The following is a 27509-nucleotide window of genomic DNA, read 5'->3' on the forward strand; positions in this document are numbered from 1 at the left end:
GGCCTCGTCTGCACCGCCCAGGCCCCGCAGACCGTGCCTCTGCCAGCCAATCGCGCGCCGCGCCTGGGAGAAACGCGGACGTCCACCAATCACGAGCGCGCCACTTGAAGCTCCTCGGCCAATGCGGAGGCGGCCTACCTAGGCTCCCAGCCAATCGAGAACTGTTGCCGAGCCGTGGGGCGGGGAAATGGGCGGGGCTCAGGGGCGGTGCGCGGCGCGGAGGGGGCGGGGCGAGAGAGCCGGGAGGAGGGGCGGAGGGGCTCCAGTCTCAGTGAGGGTCTCTGTCCAGAGGAGGACCCCGGTCTCAGGTGAACCTGGGTCTCGGCCGGCAACAGCCAGGCCGTCCCGCGCCGTGGCCGCCATCCCTGCAACACCCGTCCCTGCGCTCCGTGGCTGTCTTCGAGCCCCTGCTCCCCGCACCCAGAAACTGTGCGGTCTCCGAGCTCCGTCCGCTTTCCCAGGTGTGCGCGCCTGGCCGCAGGTGCGCTCCTCCGAGGCGGAACGTGGCGGAGCTGGGCCCTCCGGCTGCTGCCCCGGGGCCTGCCGAGGACACCTGCGCCTTCCTGACCTGCAGGCTTCTCCAACCACGGACCACACAGATAACAACAGGCCACTTTTGGGTGGGTTTTTGCAGTGGCTGAGCCCTGCCCTTTACTATCTCTTTAAGTTTCACAACCGACTTGCCAGGTAGATAAAGAAGCTATTATGATCCTACTTTACAAAAGAGGAAACGCGGCTCCAGCGGGTTAGGGGGCGGGTGAGGGCGGGAAGAGCCTACCACATTGCCCGCTCAGGAAAAGACTTCCAGGGCTGAAAAGGAAAATCCAGTTGCATGGGCCATTTTAATGAGAACATATTTATTACAGTAATGGCAATGGACTAATGCAGTGTTAGCTGGCTGTCCTTGTAGGGTTTAGGAAGAAAAAGGATGGCCTTTTTCTTCTCTTAGTTTATTAACTCACAGCACAGGGGCTGTGTCTTTAGCTGAGCTTGTAGGAAGTCTCATCCCTGGTATAAATTTTACAGATGCCGGTAGGTGTTTCATAAGCAGGGTAGGTGTTCAACAAGAGCACTGGCAGAGAGAGGAGAGAAGGTTGTGTTTTTTGAGTGTTGCCTGGGAGGGCGGGGGGTGGACTGAGAAGAATAAAGATCTGGATTAAGTCTAGTAGCTATAGTAGCTACTGGCCACATGTAACTGTTGATCACTGGAAACGTGGCTAGCCTGAACTGAGGTGAGCTGTGTGTGTATAAAACAGAATTTTGAAGACTAAGTATGAAAAAGAAGGTAAAATACCTCACTAATATTTTAAAATATTGCTTATGTGTTAAGTTGTAATATTTTGGATATGTTGGTTAAATAAAACATTATCAAATTAATTTCATCTGTTTCTCTCTGCCTTTTTAATGCAGCGACTAGAAAATGTGAGATTTCATAGGTGGCACTCATGGTGTTTCTAGTGGACAGCAGTGTAGACATCCGCGGACACTTCTGGGTAAGGATTCCACACGGAAGGCAGGTCACAGAAGCAATCTGCTTCCTCCCAATAATTACGAAATGACCGAGACCAGCTTAAAAGAAGAAAAGATATTTCACCGGCAACAACAAACAGGGAAGGGTGCAAAGCCACATGCCATAAGGCCAAAGGAGGGGATGAGATACTGGCGGGGCTCCATGGGACCCCCCAGTACATGATGAAAGGAAGCTCACGAAATCCTGAGGGTCCCGCCAAGTTTGAGAGGAACAGCAGAGGATGTGCAGGCGGCATCGGGAAAGGCACGAAAAAGCCTTTGAGAGTAGAAGCCGGTGCTTCCCATCCTGGGCCCGTGGTGGTGCAAGGCAAGGCCAGCAGCCTCTCAAATCACTTCAGCCCCACCCGCTCCCTCCCCAGCTCAGAATCCAGAATCTGAATGCCTCTCAGCCTTGGTGGAGGTGAGCACCAAGGCTGGGCTCACCATTTAGGCCTCCAGGCTGAGGAGTGGGGAGCAGCCGGCGGGGGCGGGGGGACACGGGGAACGGGGAAATGTCCCTGGCAAAAAAAACAACAGAAACAGGCCCTTAGAACACTCACCAGCAAGAGGAAACAAGCAGGACAAGATGCCCTGATGGAGGAAGCAGTAGCTGACAGCCCCCCACCTCCAGCACACAGTGATGGGAGGAAACCCATGACTCTCCCTGCTCGTGTCTCCTCCACCTGCAGGGAAAGAGGCTGCAACCAGGGACAGACCCCCCTGGTGCCGACTCAGGTGAGGCCTGGAGGTCTTCTCTGGAGGGACTGTGCCCACCCTGACCACTTCCATCTCGTTTATGCTGGCTTCGGCCGGCTTCAGCTGGTTGGTATCGGTCTGTACCGGTGGGTGGGTATGAATGAGTTCACCTGGCACTGCAGCTGCTCCGGGCCCTTCAGCACAGCCACAGACACCTGGAGAGCAGCCAGCCCTGCTCCTCTGGAGGCCGAGGCCCGAGCAGGAAGAGACTTCCCCATAGGCACCGTCAGGGGTGTTGGGAGTCTTCCCTCCCCTCGCCGTGCTGGCCCCGGTGCCCATGCTTTCTGCATTCCGTCTCCCTCTTGCTGTGGTCCTACTCCACGAGGTCTTCCCCGCCTGTGCCCACCCGTGCCCACCTGTGCCCCTTGACTTCGACCCCAGCGTGCTCACCTGGACAGCTTCTTGGGCACTTACTCCCAGTCTTTCTTCTTATTGGGACTGCATTAATTTAACATATGTTTACTGCCTGCCTACTGTGTGCCCCATACTTAGTAGGTGTTGGGATCCACCGATGAAAATCAAGTTTGCTGCCCACCTGACACGCCTGCTTCCAGCAGGAAGAGACTTGCGTAACAGATACGTGTGTTTGTGCGTGTGTCTTATGCCTACAGAGTGAGAATTCACTATTCAAGAAAGCAAAATGGGTGGAAACACTGCTTTCTAGATGGAAAAACAAAAGAATTCTTCAGGTGACAGGTAGTTGGAGTGAGACAATCACAGTGCAGGAAGCTAACCTGGAGCCTGATGTCTTATGGAGTTAGATCACAGGAGGGAAGAGATAAACTCCAAGAACAAAGCTAGTTTTCCTTGAAAAAGAAAACAGTGCTCACAGTGTCATATGTGCAGAGACGGGGCATGAAATGTACTCAGGAAATGACAAGCTGTTAACTGAAAAATGTAGGTTCTATATGATTCCGTGTGTGTATAGACACACACACACACACACAGAGCACAGAAAATTGCCAGTGATTCTATCCAAGTGGGGCTTCGTAAATTGTTTTCTTATTTGACTTTACCTGTATTTTGCACAAAATACTAAGAAATTTTTACAAATTTTAGAAGTTTAGAAATGTTAAACTATGGAAAAAGTACAGTAATATGCACACTGACTCCACTGTCCTAAATTAACAACTACTAATATTTTGCCGTTTTCTCATTGAAATTTTATTTTTAAAGAAATAAAACTAGATTCCAGATGAATGACCACCTAAATGAAAAGGAACACTAGGGGGGCTTCCCTGGTGGCACCGTGGTTGAGAATCTGCCTGCCAATGCAAGGGACGTGAGTTCGAGCCCTGGTGCGGGAAGATCCCACGTGCCGCGGAGCAACTAAGTCCGGGCGCCACAACTACTGAAGCACGCACACCTAGAGCCCGTGCTCCGCAACAAGAGAAAGCCTTCGTGCAGCAACAAAGACCCAACGCAGCCAAAAATTAAACAAATAAAAAAATTAAATTAAAAAAAGAAAAGGAACACTACGATGTCAAAAGAAGATAATGAAGGAGGCTCTGTTTCCCAGGGGTGGGGAAGGATTTCTTAAAACAAACCTCAAAAGCACAGACCTTATGATGAAACATTGATGGATCTGATTACATCAAAATGAAAGATGTCTGCTCAATAAAGATACCACGAACAAGCCAGCAGACAAATGACAGGTCAGAAGATATCTGCCATCTTTAAAAGACAAGGAGCTACTGTTTAGAATATACAAGAAGCTCCTGCAAATCAACAAGAAAAAGAGGAATGCAATAGGAAAATGGGCAAAAGATGGGAACAGGCAATCCACAGAAAAAGAAACTTAAATGCAGGACAAGAATATAATAAAGAGTTGCTTCAGCCCATTAGTAATCAGAGAAATGCAAATTCAAGTAACTCCACACCACTCTACCCCCATCAGATCGGCAACCATCAGAGTGGACGACACCGAGTATCGGCGGGCGTGTGGACGGCCCAAGCAAGCTCAGGGGGAGGGTCCCTGGAGCAGTCAGGGTCACAGAGACAGCAAGGAGGAGGGTGGGCACCAGGGGCTGGAGGAGGGGATGGGGGTTAGTGTTTAATGGGGGCAGAGTCTCAGTTTGGGAAGATGAGAAAGTTCTGGAGACGGACAGTGGTGACGTTGCACAACAATGTGAACATTCTTAATACCCCTAAACTGGACATTGAAAAATGGTTAAGTTGGTAAATGTTATGTGAATTTTAGTACAATTTTGTGGCATCTGGAAAGCAGCCTCCCCGAGGTACCTCCTGTGGATGAAATCCTCCCACTGATTATAAAACCCACCTGCTTGGGGGCTTTAACCCGTTCCAAGGGGAAAGGGCAGCATGAAAATAGTGACCCAGGAACCGGATGGGCCAGAGTGAAGGCTGCTCCCAACATGGGGCACAGGTGTCCAGACTCGTGTAACTGGGAGTGAAGATGCTGGGAGGTTTCAGCTCCCCAGGCATCTCTCCTGTGCCCTCTGCAGCCCCCACCCCTTTCCACCGTCTGTCCTTAGCCCCTGGAAACCACTAGCCTGCCATCTTTTCCTAAAGTTTTGTCATTTCAGAAATGTTGTATAAGGACTTCCCTGCTGGTCCAGTGGTTAAGACTCCACACTCCAAATGCAGGGGGCCCGGGTTTGATCCCTGGTCAGGGGACCAGATCCTACATGCATGCCACAACTAAGAGCCCACATGCTGCAACTAAAGGTACCACACGCTGCAATAAATATCCGACATGCCGCAAGTAAGACCTGGCACAGCCAAATCAATCAATCAATAAATAAATATTTTGTAAACAGCGTTGTATAAATGGTATCATACGGTATGTCAACTTTTGAGGTTGGCTTTTTAAACTCGGCACGATTCCTGGAGATTCACTCAAGTCGGTATGTTTATTAGTATTTGGATCTGGGTGGTTTGTTGTGGTTTTTTTTTTGGCTGCACCACGTGGCTTGTGGGATCTTAGTTCCCTGACCAGGGACTGACTCTGGGCCCTGGCAGTGAAAGCTTGGAGCCCTAACCACTGGACCACCAGGGAATTCCCATGGATCTGTTTTAATGCGAGACTTTTTAAAAGGAGGTTGCAAACACGATAGGACTAATCAATTGGACCATGACATGGATCTTTCTGTCGTGGTGAGTAGGACGCTGTCCCTCCTCCTGTCCCTCTCTGACGACACTTCTCTGAAGTTTGGGGACACCCTTCTTTCATGCAGCAGGAAATGGGACACAGAGAGACGCACACTTCACGCTGACTGGAGCCATAACACCTGGACTCCCAGCATCATCCATGTGATGACGACGTCCTGACAGCACCCGGGCTTAGACTTGTGGGGACCTGTTCCCGTTCTCAAAAGGTGCCCACCCTCCTGGTGGCCGCAGACATATGCGGGTGACCGGCTGTTTATGCATCAGGTCCTTTGCGTCTGTGAGTTTATCACACAGGCTTCCACGTCCCAAATGTCCATTCTTAAATGCCCCGAAGCGTATTGGAAGTCACCGTAAGGTAAACTTCTCCTTCTCGGGGATGTGGCTGTAAGGCAGAGGTAACTGAGATTTGAATTCAAAGTGGGATTCTTTTGAGTTCTGAAGCATTTCTATTGTCATACAGTGAGTGTTTTTGCCTGTGGTGAGTCACTGTCACAATCTACACAGACCATCACACAACCAGGTGCAGCCAGTTCACCCACTTGTGGCCTCTTCAAAGACCCTCCAACCGGCTGGAGAAAAGCATATGAACCTCTGTCTTCCTGTAGGCCCTGAGTCCGTTCTCATCCCTGATGTATTTCCAGACTAGAGGACGGCACTCCTGTCCCGCACTGTGAGAGATAGGCTTTGACGGCAACCAGCATGTGCACATCTTTCCTATGACCGCCAATAACGACAGGTATCTTGTAGGAAGTATCTAAGAGCTTCTGCTTCCATTTCTATGGTCAGAAGTCTCCTTACTTCTGCATATTCAGAGGAAAGTGAAAGGTGACCCAAACTTGCCTTATGAAAAGCCCAACATTGCAGGTAAGCAGATCTCACCTTTATGGGCAGAGTTGTGTGTAAAGGCTGGAGGACATTTAGCGGCTAAGGTCTGTTCATTTCTTTGGTAAGAAGGTCACTGACTGAGTCTGCCAGAATTCACCTTTGCACCGGCACCAAACACGCAGACGGATGAGCACAGTTGAGTTTGTGGACAAGATAATGACAATCTTTGTTTTATGTATTCTGCAGTCTCATGAAACTCTTCACAGACATCAAGAAGACGATTTGAAACTCCTCTCTTCCAATCAAAGCAGCTAAGAGCTGGAAGAACAGTGTTTTGCTGCCGGGGTCGCATGGGTCTCATTGGGGTGAGATCTGAAGGGTCAGCTCTACGCTGTCAGGGCAGGAGCCACATCTCTTAGCAAACCCTTAGTTCCAGTCTCAGAATGCGGAAATGTCACTACTCAGCTCCACAGGGCGTGAAGGGACAATGCGTCCCCAGGCTCCAGCAGCGGTTACTGACCATCTGTGGCTTTGGAGAGACAAAACGTTGCAGCTGGTTTACAAGAACTTTCCTGTCACGTCAGGGACTCGAGGTCAGTCCCCACCTGTGCCTTCACCCCCTCCATCTGAAAGTCCGTATCCAGATCTGTGCAACCCCACAGCCCGAGGCTTTAGCCGCTATGCAAACTGCCACACTCATAACTGCAGTTTAGAAAACATAAGAAAGTATTTAAAAAATTTTTTAAACCCATAGATCACTTTAATCCCATCACCCAGAGCTAACTTTTGTAAATATTTTTATGTCTGTTCTGTCACTTTCTGTGTACACATGCGTACATTTTTACAGAAGTGCACCCTGTATGTGCCACTTTGCAGCCTGCTTCTCCACCTAGGATGCCTGTGGACACTCTTCTCCGCCCACAGACAGAAGTCAAGCTCTCAGTGCAGAGAAGAACTGAGCACAGGCAGTTTCTCCTCTTCTCACCTAAGGCTTCCTTGAAAGGATTAGTGGAGAAGCACAGAAAGGAGGTGGGTGGGGATGGGAGACGTCAGTAGATGAGAGCATTCAGCAAATCTGGGCAAGGAGAAAAGCAGTTAGAAGAGTGGCGGAGGAAGCAGCATCCCAGAATAGGCACGGGGGTGGGGAAGGGGCTGGGGGTGGCCTGGGCAGAGGCGGAGGCTTGTCTGTCCTGGTCTCAGAGGCTCAGCTTCGGGGTAGGGCTGACACCGGGGATTAACCAGAGCTCTGGGTTGAACAACTGTTCCCTCCCAAACGCAGGCCACAGAGCAACTGGCAGCTGGCCTGGCTCCCTGGTCCAGAAGCCAGATTTCTCTTCTCCAAACAAATCAAGCAAACTGCTTGGTGCTTTTAGGGTGGGGCAGGGCTCCCCAAGGAATTCCTCCGTCGGTCCGGCACCTGGTAACCCTTACCCTTGGACAGGACACTCCCGTCAACCTTTCTATTTAGGAGAGAGGCCTGTCAAGGAAACTGAGGTAGCTGGAATAACCAAGTAAGATCTGACCACGCCGAGTGATGGGAAAGATTCAGAGCGAATGGAACTCTCATACATTTCTGGTGGGACCGTCAAATGTTACAACTACTCTGGAAAACAGATCAGCAGTTTATAATATAGCTAAGCCTACACTTTTTATGCCATCCAGCGATTCCACCCCTCAGCATTCGCCCAGGCAAAATGAAGACGTATGTCCACGCAGAGACTTGCATACGAACGTTTCTAGCAGCGTTATTCAAAACTGAACAGGAAGCACCCAAACGTCCCTCAACTGATGAGCAGATAAAAAATTGTGATACAATGGAATACGACTCAGCAATAAAAATGGAATGAATAACTGCTACATGCAAAAGTGTGGCTAAGTCTCAAAAACACTGTGTTGAGCATGACAATATAGAAATGACATTGTAATCTGTAATGTCAGAAGGCAGATCAGTGGCTGCCCAGGGCCTGGCTGTGGAGTGGGGTTTGACTGGGAAGGGGACCAAAAAAACTTTGGGGGGTAATGGAAACATTCTATATCTTGATTGTGATGGTAATTGCACAACTGTATATATTTGTCAAAACTCAGCAAAATATACACTTAAAATGGGACCATTTCATTGTATGTAAATTAAATCTGAATAAAATTCATTTAAAGAAAAAGAGACTTGGGACTTCCCTGGGTGGTGCAGTGGATCAGAATCTGCATGCCATGCAGGGGACACGGGGTGGATCCCTGGTCCGGGAAGATCCCATGTGCCACGGAGCAACTAAGCCCGTGCGCCACAACGAAGAGTAGCCCGCTCTCGCTGCAACTAGAGAAAGCCCGCGCGCAGCAACAAAGACCCAACGCAGCCAAAAACAACAACAACAAGACCCAGAGACTTAAAAAGTAAATGGTGAAAATCAAAAGGTCAATAGAATACTAAGAAAATAGATGAGAAATGATGGAGCTGAGGAGGGTGGTCCAGGATGTTCAACTTCATGTACACAGAAGTTCCAGAATTAGAGAATAGAGAAAACAGAGCAAACAGAGAAAAAGTTCTTAAAAACAAAGAAACAAACAAAAAATTGTAGAAAATGAAAGGGCCCCTCAAGCACAGATCAGGGTGAATGAAAAAGGAATCCCCATCTAGACTTGTTCTTGTGAAATTTCAGAGTGTTAGGGATAAAGAGACATCTTCAAAGCATCTGGAGATAAAATTCCAGTGACTCCTCCAGAGCTGTGCCTTCGAAATCCTGAGGAAAAGTTTGGAATCTAGAAACCAATGCCAAGTTATGAATGCAAATTAAAGGCCTTTTTCGATACGCAGAGACATCCCTTTCTGAGGATGTGCCTATAATACACTTCAGCACACGAAGCCAGGAACCAAGAACAGGAAAAGCACGGGACCAGTGGGCCATGGGTGACGTCCGCAGTGACGGCCGGGCAGCGGGCCTGAGCAGCAAAGAGGCCAGGGGCTCTGAGACAGACAGCTGCAGGGAGAAGGGCAGGCTCTGGGGGCTTCTACGATCTAGAAGCAAAGCATGAAAAAGCATTTTCAATCTGTTCTAACTGTAAAGAGCAATCTTGACAATGTACAAGTAAAAGTCTGGGTGATGGGAGTTGGGAGGTGGGTGAAAGGCGGAGAGGCAGAGGAAAGGACGGGACTCCTGTCTTCCGTTGGGGGAAAGGATAGCGATACCGTCCAGAGCTGGCGGGACAAGATATAAAGGTTTAAGGATTGTATATTGTTTAACGCCACACAGGTACTCGAGGAAAACCTACAAGAATAATATAATTATAATAAATGGAGGTGGGAGGAGACGTGAAAGGGTAAGTGAGAATATGCTCCCTGCCCTCACCTGATGTGGCCCTGACGTCTGACTCTGGCCGTCTGTCCAATCTTGCCTCCTACCGTCTTCCTCTCGATCGTTCGTAAGCTCCCTGACTTGTCTCCTTGCTGTTTCTTCAACTTGCCAAGTTTGTCCCTGCTCAGGGCATTGGTACCTGCCAAGCCAGTAGACAGGTTGGGCAGCCGAGATTCCACAGAAGCACATTCATCCCAGCATCTCACCGGCTCGCGCCTTTCTGAGCCACAAGGGTCAGCCCTGATGCTGAAGGTCCCTTGCTCACCCGGTCCGAGAGAGTGGTAAATTCACCCTTGTCCACTTGTATTTTGCAAAAATAGTATACAGACTTCCCATGTACTCTGTCTCATTTCCCCCAGTGTTAACATTGTTATGTCTTATACCTTAAACACTTAAAAAAATGATTTATAGGGCTGTCCTTCCTCCCCCACTTATTTATTCTTTTTTTTTTTTTTCTTTTTGGCCGCACCGCGTGGCTTGTGGGATCTTAGTTCCCTGACCAGGGATTGAACCCAGGTCCCTGGCAGTGAGCACTAACCCCGGAGCGCCGGGGAATTCCCTATTTATTCTTTCTTTATATCACTATGGACTCGTGGATACTTACATTACTCTGTAACTCATAAGCAAATAGCATTGTTATTAATTTTGCCACGCATATAGTTCCAGCTTTGGCCACTAGGAGCTCCCTCAGGTCGGCTCCTGAGTCCCCATCCTTTTTGGAGCACTTCCTTACTTTCTGGCGATGCAGGACACTCCAGGCTCATCCTGGACTTTCCCTGCCCTAGCCCTGGAATCAGCCACTTAAGCCCATGTACACATGTTGGTTGACTTGGAGCGCTCTCTGCCCCAGGTACGAAGAAAGGAAGAGGGTGTGGTGAGAAGGAAGGGCACCCCTGCCCTCTCCTCCCGCCCCCGGACCCAGAGACAGGTTCTCTCCGGCTCTCTATTCTTCCCTTCAGGAAGGGTGTTGCTAACAGCAGGTGGGGTGGGCTCTCGGTGGACTGCGCCCCGCTGCCCCCGTCAGTACTCCCCAACTGTGTTTGGGGTGTAGAGCTTGTGCTCAGAGCGTCACCGGAAGAGGATGAGCTAACTGCCAACCGCGAAAGCTACGGCCTGTCAGCATCCCGAGCCCCCACTCACAGGCACCTGGTCCCCTTCCAAATCTCTGGGGGCCGGAGAACAGTGGGAGGGGAGCCCCAACTGGAGGGAGTCCAATCCCTACTGGCTCGAAGACTTTCTTACTAAGTCACAAGCTTAGTACATGAAAAATTCATTTTTTTTCCAGGTCCTTCTAATCAGTATTTCTCTCTATTTGTGTTTCCACTCTGACGTTTAATCTTGCAAGTAAGAGAACGTGCTGCTCAAACTGGCTTAAGCTAAACAGGTTTCGGGGACTCAACTGAAAAGACGTGGTTGGACCGCAGGTGCAATTTGACGAGGGTTCTGGCTCCATTTCTCATCAAAATAACAACTGCCACAGCGGCGCGCCCTGACTGGACCACCAGCCACTCAGGAGCGGCGACGCCTGTGGGCCGCTCCGGGAAGCTGCCGCGTTCCCGCAGGGCTGTACTGGGAGGGGCAACTCGGCGGGGCCACGTGAGCCAGACTCGGCCAATCGGGGCCGCCGCCGCCGCCGCCGCCAGAACAAGGCTGCGGGCGCTTCTGCGCACGTCCGGCCCGAGGCCGCGCCGGCGCCCCGGATTGGCCGAGGCCGGATTACACGGCCGCGCCCTCGCCGCAAGGTCGCCTGCAAGGACGGCTGGCTGGGCCCGTGAGTCGCGGCTCCGCGGCGATCTTGGGTGCGGCCGGGCCCGGCGGAGACATGGAGGCCATTAGGACGCGGGGCGGGAGGAGCGGGGCCCCCTGCCGGCGATGGATGCAGGGCTCGTCAGCGGCCGCGGGGATGGTGGTACTTTCTCTTCAGGCAAGGGCGGCGCGCACCTGCCGGAGGCGCGCAAGGAGGCCGGCCGCGGAGCTGCGGGCGGGAGGGGTGGCTGCGCGCCTGTGCGGGGCGGGGGGCGGCGACGGCGGGACCGGGGCCGTCAGCTCCGTCAGCTGCATCCGAGCGAGCGTCACCAGCGCCGTGTGCCCCGCAGCAGGAGGCCAGGCCGCCGGCGCTTCTGGGCCTCGGGCCGGAGTCGGTGGGAGAAATCCCGTCGCTGAACTGTTAGAAGATACATTTTTTTTTTACATCTTTATTGGAGTATAACTGCTTTACAGTGGTGTGTTAGTTTCTGCTGTATAACAAAGTGAACCAGTTACACATATACATACATCCCCACATTTCCTCCCTCTTGCGTCTCCCTCCCTCCCACCCTCCCTGTCCCACCCCTCTAGGTGGTCACAGAGCGCTGAGCTGATCTCCCTGTGCTGTGCGGCAGCTTCCCACTAGCTATCTGTTTTACATTTGGTAGTGTATAGATGTCCATGCCACTCTCTCACTTTGTCCCAGCTCACCCTTCCCTCCCCATATCCTCAAGTCCATTCTCTACGTCTGCGTCTTTATTCCTGTCCTGCCCCTAGGTTCATCAGAGCCATGGTTTTTTTCTTAGTTTACATAGATATGTGTTAGCATACGGTATTTGTTTTTCTCTTTCTGACTGTAGGACAGACTGTAGGTCCATCCACCTCTCTACAAATAACTCAATTTTGTTGCTTTTTATGGCTGAGTAATATTCCGCTGTATATATGTGCCACATCTACTTTATCCATTCATCTGTCGATGGAAGAAGGTACGTTTTTATCTTGTAGGGACTTTGTACACCAAACCGAAATTCCTAATTTTAGTTTTGCCATTAAATGTCATTGAGGCTTTCAAGTTGTATGAGAACTGTTAACACTAGCTTCTGAAACATTAATTTTATTTTGTTAATAATGGGAAGAGGTACAGGCTAAAGCACTTCCATGAGAGGTGTTAGTTGCTAAAGCTGTCATCCTGCCATGAAAACCAAGGCCACTTCTCAGGGCAAGTGAAGTCTTTCCAGGAGGGTCATCTTCAGCAGGTAAAGAGCTGTGGCCAGGCGAGCAGCAAGACTGATGTGTATGCTTATGTGAAAAAAATACCTTCTGCCTGGACATGCAGCCCCAAATAATTGATCCTGAGGCCGAAAATCCCAACTCAAATGCCTGTCCTTGGGACACTGGAAACGGGCCAGTGTTCTGCCCCATACCCAGTCCCCCTACATTAGTTTAAAAGGCCATTGTTGGGACTTCCCTGGCGGTCCAGTGGCTAAGACTCTGTGCTCCCAATGCAGGGGGCCCAGGTTCGATCCCCTGTCAGGGAACTAGATCCCACATGCCGCAACTAAGGGTTCGCGTGCTGCAATGAGGATCCACGTGCTGCAGCCAGGACCTGGCGCAGCCAAATAAATAAATAAACATTTTAAAAAATTAAAGAAAGAAAAGGCCATTGTTGTCCCCACCTTTACATTTGCCATTTTCACCACTTCTCTTCACTCTCAACCTTAGCCAAAACTGTCAACTCACTTTTTGAAGAATGGAAATATAAAGAAACGTCCTCTAGTAAAGTCCTAGAGGATAGAAGTGACATCAGTTAGGCCAGGAAGAGAGCACCTAGGTTTCTAAATGGATTCTTCTGTCTGCAGTTACCATGTGTTGCCAGCGGACAACGGGCACTGCTTTGCCTCTTCAAATTACACTTTTCCAGAACATTCAGAAAACCCTGCACAAGCACCTAAGAACAACGGAGCAAGTGCTCTTGCCTTTGGGACAGGCTCCAGGCCTGTGTCCCAGCCAGCTCCCGAAGCCATCACTTGCTTATGGGAAGAGTCACAGGAAGGAGGCTTAGACCCCTGGGGATTCAAGGTCAAAGGAGAGAGGCTGAGGGGTAATGGAGGCTGCTGCCTCCCTACTGAGATAGCAGCTGGTAGTGGAGAGGCAAGCCTTTGCTTGGGAAGGGGAAACCACGCTTCCCGCTCCTGCCTGGGGAAGGCAGCCTCTGACAGCAATTCCAAACTCAGCCAATGATTGTTTTTAGTTTTGGTATTTTCAATTATGAAAAAGTTCACACAAAATCCACACGTACACAGGTAGAGAAAAGAGCACAGCAGGTCCCTAAACATCCTTCATTAGTTCAGGGGTTAAAAAGAACCATGGAGGCTTCCCCAGTGGCGCAGTGGTTGCGACTCCGCCTCACGATGCAGGGGACGCGGGTTCGTGCCCCGGTCCGGGAAGATCCCACATGCCGCGGAGCGGCTGGGCCCGTGAGCCATGGCCGCTGAGCCTGCGCGTCCGGAGCCTGTGCTCCGCCACGGGACAGGCCACAACAGTGAGAGGCCCGCGTACCGCAAAAAAAAAAAAAAGATCCATAGAATAGCTTTGCTTGTTCTAGAAGTCCAGTAAAAGATGCACTCCTTCACATCTGGCTTCAGCCTAATGTCTGTGAGAGCCACCCATGTTGCAGTGTTTAGTTTCTTTTGATTGCAGTATAGTATTCTGTTGTACGGATATACTACAGTTTATCCATTCATAATTGTTGATGGACATTTGGGTGATTTCCAGTTTGGGGCTGGAATAAAGCAGCTATGAACACTTGGGTACAAATCTTTGCATTTTCATTTCTCAACAAGACAACTTTTTGGTAAACCTTTTGCTTCATCCTGAACATCCTTCCCTGGAATAGGGCTCTGGTTACACAGAAGAAACAGGTGTGCTGACTTAGGAGCCAAGACCATCACCCAAGTCAGTCGGGTTTCCGATTTCTGAGTTAGTCTCAGCTGAGTTGTATTTTTGACTACGGAACACGTGCACAAGAAAGTAAATTCAAAGGTACCAAGAGGCATAGACCCAACTTCCACTCCAGTCTCTCAGCCCTACAGGTCCCCTTCCCAGAGGCCACGACTCTCACCAGTTTCTTTTGTGACCTTCTAGAAATGTCTTATGCACATAAAAGCAGATAGGCAGCTCCTTCTCTCCTTTTACATATGCCGCATTCCACGCACAGTGGCGTGTTCCTTGTTTTTACAATTTTAGAGGTCGTTCCCTACTGGCACATACAGGGCTGCCTTTGGCTGCTAAAAGGCAGGTGTTTCATCTTCAACTCAGCAACTCACCCTAGGACAAGGGCCCCCAACCAGGGAACCAGAGAACGAGGTTCCCTGTTAGGAACCGGGCGCACAGCAGGAGGTGAGCGGCGGGTGAGCTCTGCCTCCTGTCAGACCAGCAGCAGCATCAGATGCTCATAGGAGCGCGAACCCTACTGTGAACCGCGCGTGCGAGGGGCCCAGGCTGCGTGTTCCTGTGAGCACCTAATGCCTGATGATCTGAGGGGGAGCTGAGGTGGTGACGCTGGCGCTGGGGAGGGGCCACAAATACAGGTCATCATTAGCAGAGAGGTCTGACTGCACAGAGAACATCATAAATCAATCGCTTGCAGACTCATCAAAACCCTATCAGTGAGTGGCAAGTGAAAACAAGCTCAGGGCTCCCGCTGATTCTGCATTATGGTGAGTTTTATAATTATTTCATTATATATTACAATGTAATGATAATAGAAATAAAGTGCACAATAAATGTAGTGTGCTTGAATCATCCCGAAACCATCCCCTCTCCCCCTTCCGTGGAAAAACTGTCTTCCACAAAACCGGTCCCTGGTGCCAAAAAGGTTGGGGACCACCGCCCTAGAAGGATGTACTTTCATTTAGGTCACGGAAAGGAGATTTTAAAAGGAAGTAAAACTTGTTTTTGAACCACAGCATAGGTAGAGGCAAATAGATAAATTATCTTTATAAAAATAACATTTTGAGCTTCTTAAATTCAGGAAATGAAAAATTTCCTGAATACAGGAAAAATTTCTTCCTAGATACAGCACAATCCATAAAAGAACAAATCAATAAATTAAACTTCTTTTGGGAATTCCCTGGCGGTCCAGTGGTTAACACTTGGCGCTTTCATTGCCATGGGCCCGGGATCGATCCCTGGTCAGGGAACTAAGATCCCACAAGCCGTGCGGCGCGGCCAAAAAAAATAACCTTTCATAGGCTGTTAAGATCGTGTCAGGTGTCCCGACTCACTGCAGTGCTGCCTCTGAATAGTTCCCCTAACGATGCACAGAAACGAAAGCGCACCGCTAATGCTTCCACGGCAGCCGCGTGGCAGCTGGGCTGGACAGCAGCTGGGGGGGGCGCCCAACCCGCCTGCCTTGTGGGAGGTGAGGGGTTGAGCGCGTGGTGTCCTCTCAGCCGTGACACTGAACGTCTGACCAAAGGCAGAGATGGAGCTCCTTGCTGGATGTGAAAATGCGTGGTTCTCAAGGCAGGGGTCCCCCGGAGGGCCAGCCGCTGGGCCCCAGCCCATTGTCTCTGATTCAGTAGGTCTGGGCCAAGACCTGATAATATGCATCTCTAACTCCAGATAGTGCTGAGGAAGGACACGCAGAGGATACAGAGGCAGAGGGCAATCAGGAAGCTGGGGGACAGAAATGGGGTTTGGAGAGGAACTGTGGCTTCAGAGACTCGCAAGGGTCACTGCGGTCAGGAGTTGCGTCACCATGGGGCCGGGGGTGCAGTGACCCAGGTCTGCGCTGCAGGTTCAGTTCTCAGCCCCTCTCCAGGTCCGACCCTCACCCGGAGGGCGAGCCCTTGGAAGCCTTGCTGACACCCTTGTCTTAACTTCTTTGGAGCTCCTGCCACCTGGTGGCCAGAGAGGGCACTACAATGAGCAGTGGGGACCCCTCAGTCCGAAGGCCCAGGATTCTGGAGGCTGCGATCACTGTGAGGTTAAATCTAAGGAAAGAATTTTCTTAGAGTCTGAATTTCAATTATCAAAACACACGAAGACAGGCATACAGAATAGTTATAATAAATATTTTAAGTTATATTTTCAAATACCAAAGCATAAGTGTTAGTATTTGATTTTTGGAAAAAACACAGCATTTTTTTCCCTTGTGTTAACATAAATATTTGGCTTATGGAAATAAAACTCACTTAAAATGAACTCTTTTAGGCACTTGGGGATAGAAAGTACAGGAAAATATAATACAACTTTACTGTACTGCTACTTACAAGAGAGCAACCAAAATTATATCTGATTAAACATCCTATTTTCAACTGTCAGAATTACTGACCTAAGAAAAAATACTGTGACCAAATATATCCACATAACATTTTAAATTCCAGTGTATCTTAAATGGGAAAGATTTCACTGATAATAGTTCTTAAGATTTCAAATTCTTTTCAGTCTTTCACTGAGATATTAAGTTTCAGTAGACAGAACCCAAAGAAAGAACATTCCTTTTAATCACTTTGTCTTTTTTCTTTTTAAATACTCAAGAACTTTCTTGGTGGGCATTTAAGCAAGAAAGAACCAATAACCCAGGAACCTAGCAGTGCACGTAGACTAAAAAAAAGAATGTGCTGATTTGGTATGAGAAGCTGACATTTAATTTGAAGGTGGCTGTCGATTGCTGGCAGACCTCTCAGTGAATTGCATGAGTTTGCCATAAAATACAGAAGCCACTTAGTGAAAGTTATTTTATTTCAAAAACTGCTGGGTGTGAAGAACTGTCCCAGGAGAGCACTGGGCACGGTGCTTAGAGAATACATTCTTCTTGCTGTTAAAGGCTTGCTTGTGAGGGTCCTCGGCTGTTGACAGAAAGGTGCCCTGTGACGAGATTTAAAGGCCACGAATCCCAGTCCGGGTGAGGACGTGGCTTGGGTGTTCGCTCCCCCCAGCTGTTGCGCTGAGGCTCTGCTCCCAGGACTCTGGTCACGGGGCGGGCGGCAGGGCCTGCAGGTGCTGTAGCAGCTGCTCGCAGTGGGTGGGTGAACGATGCTTATGGAGGACGGCCTCCATCTCTCTCACCAGGAGGTCAGGGAAGAGGACACTGCCTGCTTTGAGGGCCTCTGCAAAACAGGAAAACACCTTTATGATGCCAGGAATAAATATTAAGCCAAGCTTAGCTTCATATTAAAGTTACAGCAGCCATAAACAGCAGACTGCAGAGCAAGGGAAGTGATGGGGGTTAGGAGGGCATTGCATAATGATTAAGGGGTCAGTACTCAAGAAGACATAACGATCCTTATCACGTATGAGCCCAGTAACAAAGTGTCAAACAACGTGAGGCAAAACTGATAGCTCCCAGGAGAAATAGATTAATCCACCATTGCGGCTGGAGACTCCCATGCCCCTCTCTCAGAAACGGACAGACCCAGCAGGCAGGAAATCGGTAAGTACACCCAGGAGGACCCCACGAGCACCATCAATCAGTCAAATATCTACAGACTATCTCATCCAACAGTAGCAGAGCACACGTTCTTCTCAAGCGCCCATGGAACAGTCACTAAAATAGACCACATTCAGGGCCATAAAACACACCTTCACAAATATAAAAGGACAGAAATCATACAATCTCTGCTCTCAGACAACATGGAATTGAACTGGACATCAGTAACAAAGAGATAATTGGAAAATCCCCAAATATCTGGAGATTAAACAACACATTTGTAAATACCACAATGGTCCAAGAAGAAATCTCAAGAAAAATTAAAAAATATTTTGAACTAAATGAAAATGAAAACACAACTTATCAAAATTTGTGGGATGCAGTGAAAAGCAGTGCTTACAGGGAAACTTATACCATTGAATGCACACATTAAAAAAAAGATCTAAAATCAATAATCTAAATCACCACCTTAGGAAACTAGAAAAAAGAGCAAATTAAATCCAAAGTTAGCAGAAGAAAAGAGGAGTCAGAGCATAAATGAGTGAAATCTGAAACAGAAAATCAATAGAGATCATCCACAGAACCAAACATTGGTTCTCTGACAACTCCTTGCCCACAACTCTGATAACCCAGGTGAAATGGACCAATTCTCTGAAAGGCATAATCTGCCAAAACTCACACGAGATAGACACTCGCAGTGGACCTACATCCGCTAACAGTGGACCTACATCCGCTAACAGTAGACCTACATCCGCTAAAGAAACTGAATCAATAATCAATAACCTTCCCAAACAGAAAGCCCCAGCCCCAGTAGGTGAACCAGTTGAGTTCAGGAGCGAATTCTGCCAAACCTTTAAGGAAGAAATGAAACCAATTCTCTGCAATCTCTTCCAGAAGACAGAAGCACAGGGAACACGTGCTAACTCATCCTATGAGACCAGCATTACCCCGATACAAACTCAGAAAAAGATGCTACAGGAAAAGAAAACTACAGACCAATATTTCTCACAAACATAGATGCAAAAATCCTCAACAAAATATTAGATACAAACTCAGAAAAAGATGCTACAGGAAAAGAAAACTACAGACCAATATTTCTCACAAACATAGATGCAAAAATCCTCAACAAAATATTAGCAAATCAAATCCAACAATGTATAAAAAGCATCACATACCAAGACCAAGTGAGATTTACCCCAGGTGTGCAAGTCTGCTTCAACACTTCAGAAATCAATTAACGTAATCCATCACATCAACAAGCTAAAAGAGGCACCACATGATCACATCAATAGATGCAGAAAAGCATTTTGACAAAGTCTAACACCCACTCATGAGTAAAAACATTCTGTAAACTAGGAATAGAGGGTAACTTCCTCAATAATAAATATCTATGAAAAAATCTACAGTTAACATGACACTTAGGGTAAGAAACTTGAAACTTTCCCACTATAATCAGGAACAAAGCAAGGATGTCCCCTCTCACCACTCTTTTTCAACACCAAACTGGATGTCCTAGCTAATGCGATAAGATAAGAAAAGGAAATGAAAGATAATATACACATTGGCAAGGAAGAAATAAAACTGTCTTTGTTTACAGATGACATGACCGTTTATGTTGAAATTGGGAAGAACTGACAAACTCCTGGAACTAATAAGTGATTATAGCAAGGTTGCAGGATACAAGGTTAACATACAAAAGTCAATCACTTGGACTTCGCTGGTGGCGCAGTGGTTAAGAATCCACCTGCCAATGCAGGGCACACGGGTTCGAGCCCTGGTCCGGGAAGATCCCACATGCCACGGAGCAACTAAGCACATGTGCCACAACTACTGAGCCTGCACTCTAGAGCCCGCATGCCACAACTACTGAAGCCCGCACGCCGAGAGCCTGTGCTCCACAACAAGAGAAGCCACCGCAATGAGAAGCCCGTGCACACAGCAACGAAGAGTAGCCCCACTCGCCACAACTAGAGAAAGCCCACGTGCAGCAACGAAGACCCAACACAGCCAAAAATAAATTTTAAAAAGTCAATCACTTTCCTATACACCAGATATGAATGAGTGCAATCTGAAATTAAAACAATACCATTTACAGTAGTACCTTCCAAAATGAAATACCTTGGTATAAATCTAACAAAATGTATAGAAGATCTATATGAGAAAATTTACAAAACTCTGATGAATGGAATTAAAGAAGAACTAAATAAATGGAAAGATATTTCATGTTCATGGACTGGAAGACTCACTATTATCAAGATATCAGTTTTTCCCAACTTGATCTATATATAGATTCAATGCAATCCCAATTAAAATCCCAGCAAATTATTGTGTGGATATTAACAAACTAACACAATATTGAAGGAGAAAAACAAAGTTGAAGCACTGACACTACCCAACTTCAAGACTTTCTATAAAGCCACAGTAATCAAGACAGTGTGGTACTGGCAAATAGATCAATGGAACAGAACAGAGAGACCAGAAATAGGCCCACATAAATACTGTCAACCGATCTTTGACAAAGAAATAAAGGCGATACAATGGAGCAAAGACAGTCTTTTCACAAATGGTGATAGAACAAATGGACATCCACATCCAAAGAACAAAAAACAACAAAAAAATCTAGACACAGACCTTACCTCTTTCATGACAATTAACTCAAAATTGATGATAGACATAAATATAAAACTCCTAGAATATAACATAGGAGAAAACGTAGGTGACCTTTGGGTATGGCAGTAATTTTTTAGATAAACACCAAAAGTATAATCCATGAAAGAAATAATTGATAAGCTGGACTTCATTAAAATTAAAAACTTTTGCCACAGATTGAGAGAAAATATTTGCAGAAGATACATCTGATATATATGGAAACACAAAAGACCCCGAATAGCCAAAGCAATCCTGAGAAAGAAAAATGGAGCTGGAGGAATCAGCTGCCCTGACTTCAGACTATACTACAAAGCTACAGTAATCAAAACAGTGTGGTACTGGCACAAAAACAGAAATATAGATCAATGGAACAGGACAGAAAGCCCAGAGATAAACCCACGCACCTATGGTCAACTAATCTATGACAAACGAGGCAAGAGTATACAATGGAGAAAAGACAGTCTCTTCAATAAGTGGTGCTGGGAAAACTGGACAGCTGCATGTAAAAAAATGAAATTAGAACACTTCCTAACACCATACACAAAAATAAACTTGAAATGGATAAAAGACCTAAATGTAAGGCCGGACACTATAAAACTCTTAGAGAAAACATAGGCAAAACACTCTTTGACATAAATCACAGCAAGATCTTTCTTGATCCACTTCTTAGAATAATGAAAATAAAAACAAAAATAGACAAATGAGACCTAATTAAACTTAAAGCTTCTGCACAGCAAAGGAAACCATAAACTAAACGAAAAGACAACCCACATAGTGGGAGAAAATATTTGCAAATGAAGCGACCGGCAAGGGACTAATCTCCAAAATATACAAACAGCTCATGCAGCTCTATGTCAAAAGGGAAAACAACCCAATCCAAAAATGGGCAGAAGATCTCAACAGACATTTCTCCAAAGAAGACATACAGATGGCTAACAGGCACATGAAAAGATGCTCAACATTGCTAATTATTAGAGAAATGCATATCAAAACTACAGTGAGGTATCACTTCACACCAGTCAGAATGGCCATCATCAAAAAGTCTACAAACAATAAATGTTGGAGAGGGTGTGGATAAATGGAACCCTCCTACACTGTTGGTGGGAATGTAAATTGGTACAACCATTATGGAGAACAGTATGGAGGTTCCTCAAAAAACTAAAAGTAGAACTACCATATGATCCAGCAACCCCACTCCTAGGCATATATCTGGAAAAAACTCCAATTTGAAAAGATACATGCACCCCAATATTCATAGCAGCACTATTTACAATAGTCAAGACATGGAAGCAGCCTAAATGTCCATCGACAGATGAGTGGATAAGGAAGATGTGAGAATATTACTCAGCCATAAAAAAAGAATGAAATAATGCCGTTTGAAGTGACATGGATGGACCTAGAGATCGTCATACCAAGTGCAGCAAGTCAAAGAAAGACAAATATCATATGATATTGCTTATATGTGGAATCTAAGAATATTATACAAATGAACTTATTTACAAAACAGAAATAGAGTCAGAGATGTAGAAAACAAACTATGGTTACCAGCGGGGAAAAGAGGGGAGGGATAAATTGGGAGACTGGGATTGACACATACACACTACCATATATAAAATAGATAACTAATAAGGAACTACTGTATAGCAAAGGGAACTCCACTCAATACTCTGTAATGACCTATATGGGAAAAGAATCTAAAAAAGAGTAGATATATGTATATGTATAACTGATTCACTTTGCTGTACAGCAGAAACTAACACAACATTGTAAATCAACTCTACTCCAATAAGAATTTAAAAAATAAAAAATTAAAGGGAAACAAAAAAATTAACAATAAAGTCTTAAGAAAAACATATCTGATAAAGGACTATTATCTATAATATACAAATCTTAAAACTCAACAATATGAAAACAAAACAACCCAATTAAAAAATGGGCCAGGGACTTCCCTGGTGGCGCAGTGGTTAAGAATCTGCCTGCCAATGCAGGGGACACGGGTTCGATCCGTGATCTGGGAAGATCCCACATGCCACGGAGCAACTAAGGCCGCATGCCTAGAGCCCTGTTCCACAACAAGAGAAGCCACCACAATGAGAAGCCTGCGCACCACAACGAAGAGTAGCCCCCAAACGCAGCCAAAAAAAAGGGGGGGGGCAAAGACCTTAACAGACACCTCATCAAAGAAGATATACAGATGTAAAATAAGCCTATGAAAAGATACTTCACATGATATGTCACCAGAGAAATGCAAATTAAAATGAGATATCACTACACACCTATCAGAATGGCCAGAATCAGAACACCACATGCTGGCAGAATGGGGAATGACACGGACTCTCATCATTGCTGGTGGGAATGCAAAATAGTGTGTCCACGAAGACAGTTCGGTGATTTCTTACAAAAATAAATATACTCTTACGATATGATCCAGCAATCACATTCCTGGGTATTTACCCAAAGGAGCTGAAAACTTACGTTGGCAAAAAACCTGCACACAGATGTTTAGAGAAGCTTTATTCATAATCGCCAAAATTTGGAAGCAACCAAGATGTCCCTCAGTAGGTGAATGTATAAATAAACAGGTTCATTCAGACAATGGAATATTAGTGCTAAAAAAAAAAAAAAAAAAAAAGAGCTCTCAAGCCATGAGAAAACATAGAGGAATCTCAAATGCTCATTACTAAGTGAAAGAAGCAATTCGAAAAGGCTACAGACTATATGATTTCAAGTACGTGACGTTCTGGAAAAGGCAAAACTATGGAGACAGTGAAAGATCAGTGGTCGCTAAAGTTGGGAGGGTGGACAGACGGACAGACGGACAGACGGACAGGTGGGGCACAGAGGAATGTTAGGGCAGTGAAACTATTCTGTATGAGACTGTGAATGCAACGATGGATACATGTCATTATTGGGAGGGCGGACAGACGGACAGGTGGAGCACAGAGGAGTGTTAGGGCAGTGAAACTATTCTGTATGAGACTATGAATGCAACGATGGATACGTGTCATTACATGCTTGTCCAAACCACACAATGTACGGCGCCCAGAGTGACCCCTAACGTAAACCATGGACTTGGGGTGACCGTGGCGTGTCTGTGAGGCTTACTGACTGGACCAGATGCAGCACCCGGGGGGGCTGCTGATCACGGGGGAGGCTGTGCATGGTGGGGCGCAGGTGTGAGGGAGTCTGTGTACCCGCTGCTCACCGTCTGTACGAACCGTGCGGTCTGTACGAACGGGGAGGGCGACGGCTGGCCAGGAACCCCAGTCGGGCACACGTGCCGACCCCTGGTGCAAAGCCAAGGCAGACAACCCGTCTGCTCTCAGCTGTTGCCGTTGTAAGCAGTTTCCATTGGTCTCGAATTCACAGTTTGTTTCCGTTCCCCGGAGAGCGGCGACGTGGTGCCCTACAACGGGGCACCTGAACCTGCGGGTGGCCTGGGCAGGGGCTCTCAAAGGGTGCCCCAGGGTTTTGGGGGCCCTGAGACCCTTCAGAGGGTGTGAGTCAGAACTCCGTCCACAGTGACACGAAGGGCACGACCCCCGGCTCACGGGGCGCCCTCCGCACTGAGGGCTCAAGGCCAGGGCGGCACGAGCGCTGGCCGGGCTCTGGGGAGTGAGTCACTGCAGGAGTCAGTTATGTCCTCAGAGGAGCATAAAAATCATCTACTTCATGAAATCTCAACCCCTGAGCACCCGACTTTAGTAAACTCATTCCGATGAAGTCTGGATTGACTGACAGCGTCTGCCCTCCACCGAGCGCCCAGCGCGGGTGGTCACAGATCACGCCGTGGCTGGATCTGCTCTCTGTCTGCTTCCTGGTCGTCCCTCCTCTGCGTCCTTCTCGTTCTCCTTTCTTGACTTCTTTTGGGTTATCTGGACAGTTTTTAGAACTCCACTCTAAACTGAAGTCTGTTTATGGCCATCTCAGCCACGTGGCTTCGCTCACACGTCGGTGGTGGTTCAGGGGATACGACACGTGTCCTTCCTTTTTAGCTTTTCAGCACCCTGGGATGGAACGGGAGGCACACGCGTGTGCAATGGGGCCAAGGGCTGGGCAGCTCCCAGACACCACTTTTTACTTGAAAGAATGACCAGTGACAACTGCCTCTTGTTATTCAGACTTGGGGACTCAACAGGATGCTTTCTTGTAAGCGAATGAAGCGACAGTATTTGTGGCTGATGATAAAATTGAAGCTCTCAAGCAGTAATAAGAATTATAGAAACTTGTTTCTGCCACCAAAACCTGACAGCCTCCTGAAGCTGTTCTTCCCAAGACTTTTCTGAGCTTGACGCCAACAGTGACTTTTTGACGCTGAGAACAGAGCGCGTCCAAGTTAATGAGCACGCGGGGCGGATAGATGGACTTGAGCGGAACGGGTGTGGTTCCACAGTGGCTCCAGGGTCTACACTCCAAGGAACCTTGAGGAGACTACCACCTGTCCAGTCAGGGTGCGGTAAGGGAGAGGACCGCTATCAAGATACTCTTCTCTTCCAACTGCATCTGTGTGGGCCGTTTGTTTTTCACATACTTTACCCAAACGACACGCATCACAACCGACGCAACGCAGAGATGTGCGTCTGGTTGTCTTCTATCAGCTCGACGTTAGAGAGATTCACAAAAATGTAAAATAATGCCACTGCTCTTGTTATTTTGTTTTACAAAACGCATCTTTCAAAACCACGTTATTTATGTTAAAATGTAATGGTTGTTATTTTAAAGAAATTAATCAGTACCTTAACATTTTCTCAAGTTTTAACTTCTACCACGGTGAACACCAGGGGCCGTAACCCACAGGACACAAGCTCGTTGGGACCCGCAGTAACTCGGAGGACACGGGTTGCAAGACTGCGGGCCCAAGGGAGTCCGGGCGCCCGGCCAGCTGCTCCCGTGCGGCTGGCCCGAGTATGGGGATGAAGCTCTTACCGAGAACTGCGTCCTGGATGGCGCTCTCAGGGTCGTCGAGGTACACGAGCAGCTCCCTGTACAGGTGCTGAATGTTGCTCTGGTAATAGCACTTGCCGGCCTCGTTCCCGACACGCTCCAACCAGGTGACCAAGGAGGTGGTGGCCGCCAGCCTCACCTCATTGGAAACGTCATCCAGGCGTTTTAAGAGTTCTGCAAGGAGGGACCAGACAGGAGTGTGAGGAGAGGTTCCAGGGCAGGCGGCTCCCAGCTAAGCTCTCAGCACTTGTGGAGCACCGGCCCCTGGCCTGGGAAACCCACAGGCGGGTGCTGGGGAGGGGCTGGTGGTAGCGGGTGTTCCGGGACCCTCAGCCACTCTGGCCCAGGGGTGGACTCCGTGGACACGGAGTGAAGGTGTGCTTCACACCCGGCGTGGGCGTCTTCGCCCTCTGACCTGCAAGGCGGCTGGGGTCCCCCCGGCTCCGAGATGCTCAGACTCAGAGTCACACACAGGCCTCACACCCCATCCTCCCCAAGGAGCAGACGGCACAGGAAGGACGTCTGCTGACCCCGCTTTCTGCCCACCGTGGCTCTGGGGACAGAGCTGAGGGCCCGGTGACACGACGGCCACCAGCTACATCAGCTGTGTTTCTGCTGAGCCTCTGGGACCAGATGTCCCACCGCTGAAAGTGGACTAACAGTCCTTCCTGATCCGCAGAAACGCTTCCTGTGAACGGGTGAGACTTCTATCAATGCGTGCTCTTCTCACAGATCTACACGACGCGCCTGCGGGCCTCTCACTGCTGTGGCCTCTCCCGTTGCGGAGCACAGGCTCCGGACGCACAGGCTCAGCGGCCATGGCTCACGGGCCCAGCCACTCCACGGCATGTAGGATCTTCCCAGACCAGGGCACGAACCTGCGTCCCCTGCATCGGCAGGCGGACTCTCAACCACTGCGCCACCAGGGAAGCCCCAAACGTTTATTCTTACACATGCAATAGGTTCCAAGATAACACTTCATTCTAGCTGTAGGTGGCAACAGATGTTACGGCAGGGAATCCAGATGTTCACACAGGAGGGGCTAAGGGTCGCCACTGCCTCAGGCGTGAGGAACCGCTTTTTGCCACATTTGTTAATCCCGCCTGTGGGCAGGGTCCTTCCCGCGGCCTCAGCTCTCAGCTCCTCCAGTTTCTTCGGCTCCTGTTTCTGCCGGCAAGCCTGGTCTTCCTCGTCTGCCTCCTGGGCTGCTTCAGGGGCTGCTTCTTGCCACCCTTGGGGCCAGACGTGGCCCCTGCCGCAGGAAGTGCTCATCTTGTTTGGAACGGCTGTTACCCTTGCAGATTTCCGCGATCCCAACCACACGTGGAAAAGATGGCACTGAGGGCCTGTACCTTCCACCTCCCCCCGCCACCCCCGGCGTGGGCACACCCACCAGCCCCTGAGCTTCTCGGCTGCAGGCCCACCTCCAGCGACGCTGCTCCGCTCGGGGCCGGGTTTCACTTCTGTGGCCGGGACTCATCGGTGCTCTCCGGCTCCCAGAGGCAGTGACACGGGGGACGCGAGGCAGGGCTGCAGCCCTCACACCGGAGGCCACGGGGTGGTACCCCGGCCGCCGTGGGCGTCTATGCTCCCACCCAGCCCGCAATTCCAGTCCACAAGACGTCTGTCCTGTTTCTTGTGCTACGTTACTTATTCAGTGACATTCAGTGACGTCATACCTGTCACATCCACGTTTAGACTCATAGCACCGACCTGACCAGAAGTCAAAGCAGCATTTTCTATTTTTCCTACCAAACAAACAGAGGCATATGATTGGAAAAGAAGAATGTCCTACCAGGATAAATCTTGATGAATTTGTCTGCATCTATCACACCATCAGAGGTCTTTAAAAACACGTTAATGATTCGGCATGAAATCAATCGAGTCATCTGAGAATCTTCTTCCAGGGTGGTTAGAATTTGAGGCATCAACATTTCCTGCACTTCCTGTATCTGCAATAAAAAAACCACACAAGCTGTGGGTCACGGCTGGTGCCACCCTGGTGACAGAGACTGCTACTCACACACTGTGTACTTTGCCCGTCACTGAAGAGACTTGGTTTTGATGCAAGTATGATTGAGTCTGGAAAGCTACTTTGAAATTTCTATGTAAGAAGCAGACCTGAATCTTGATTTTTAAAATCCAGATAATTTGAACATCGGTCA

General features: G+C 48.4%; 1 protein-coding gene across 1 annotated transcript in view; it reads right to left on the bottom strand.

Annotated features, from left to right (window-relative positions):
• Positions 1–16946: 16946 nt before the first annotated feature.
• Positions 16947–27509, bottom strand: part of DNAAF5 (dynein axonemal assembly factor 5) — a 35767-nt gene continuing 25204 nt past the window's right edge. The window contains exons 11-13 of the mRNA XM_060123525.1: positions 27140–27296; positions 25327–25518; positions 16947–17431 (exon numbers count right to left, since the gene is read on the bottom strand). Coding sequence (XP_059979508.1) covers positions 17295–17431; positions 25327–25518; positions 27140–27296 — 486 coding nt within the window. The 3' untranslated portion in view covers positions 16947–17294. The remainder of the gene's footprint in view (positions 17432–25326; positions 25519–27139; positions 27297–27509) is intronic.

Source organism: Lagenorhynchus albirostris, chromosome 15 (genome assembly GCF_949774975.1).
Source record: "Lagenorhynchus albirostris chromosome 15, mLagAlb1.1, whole genome shotgun sequence".
Lineage (NCBI taxonomy): Eukaryota > Metazoa > Chordata > Mammalia > Artiodactyla > Delphinidae > Lagenorhynchus > Lagenorhynchus albirostris.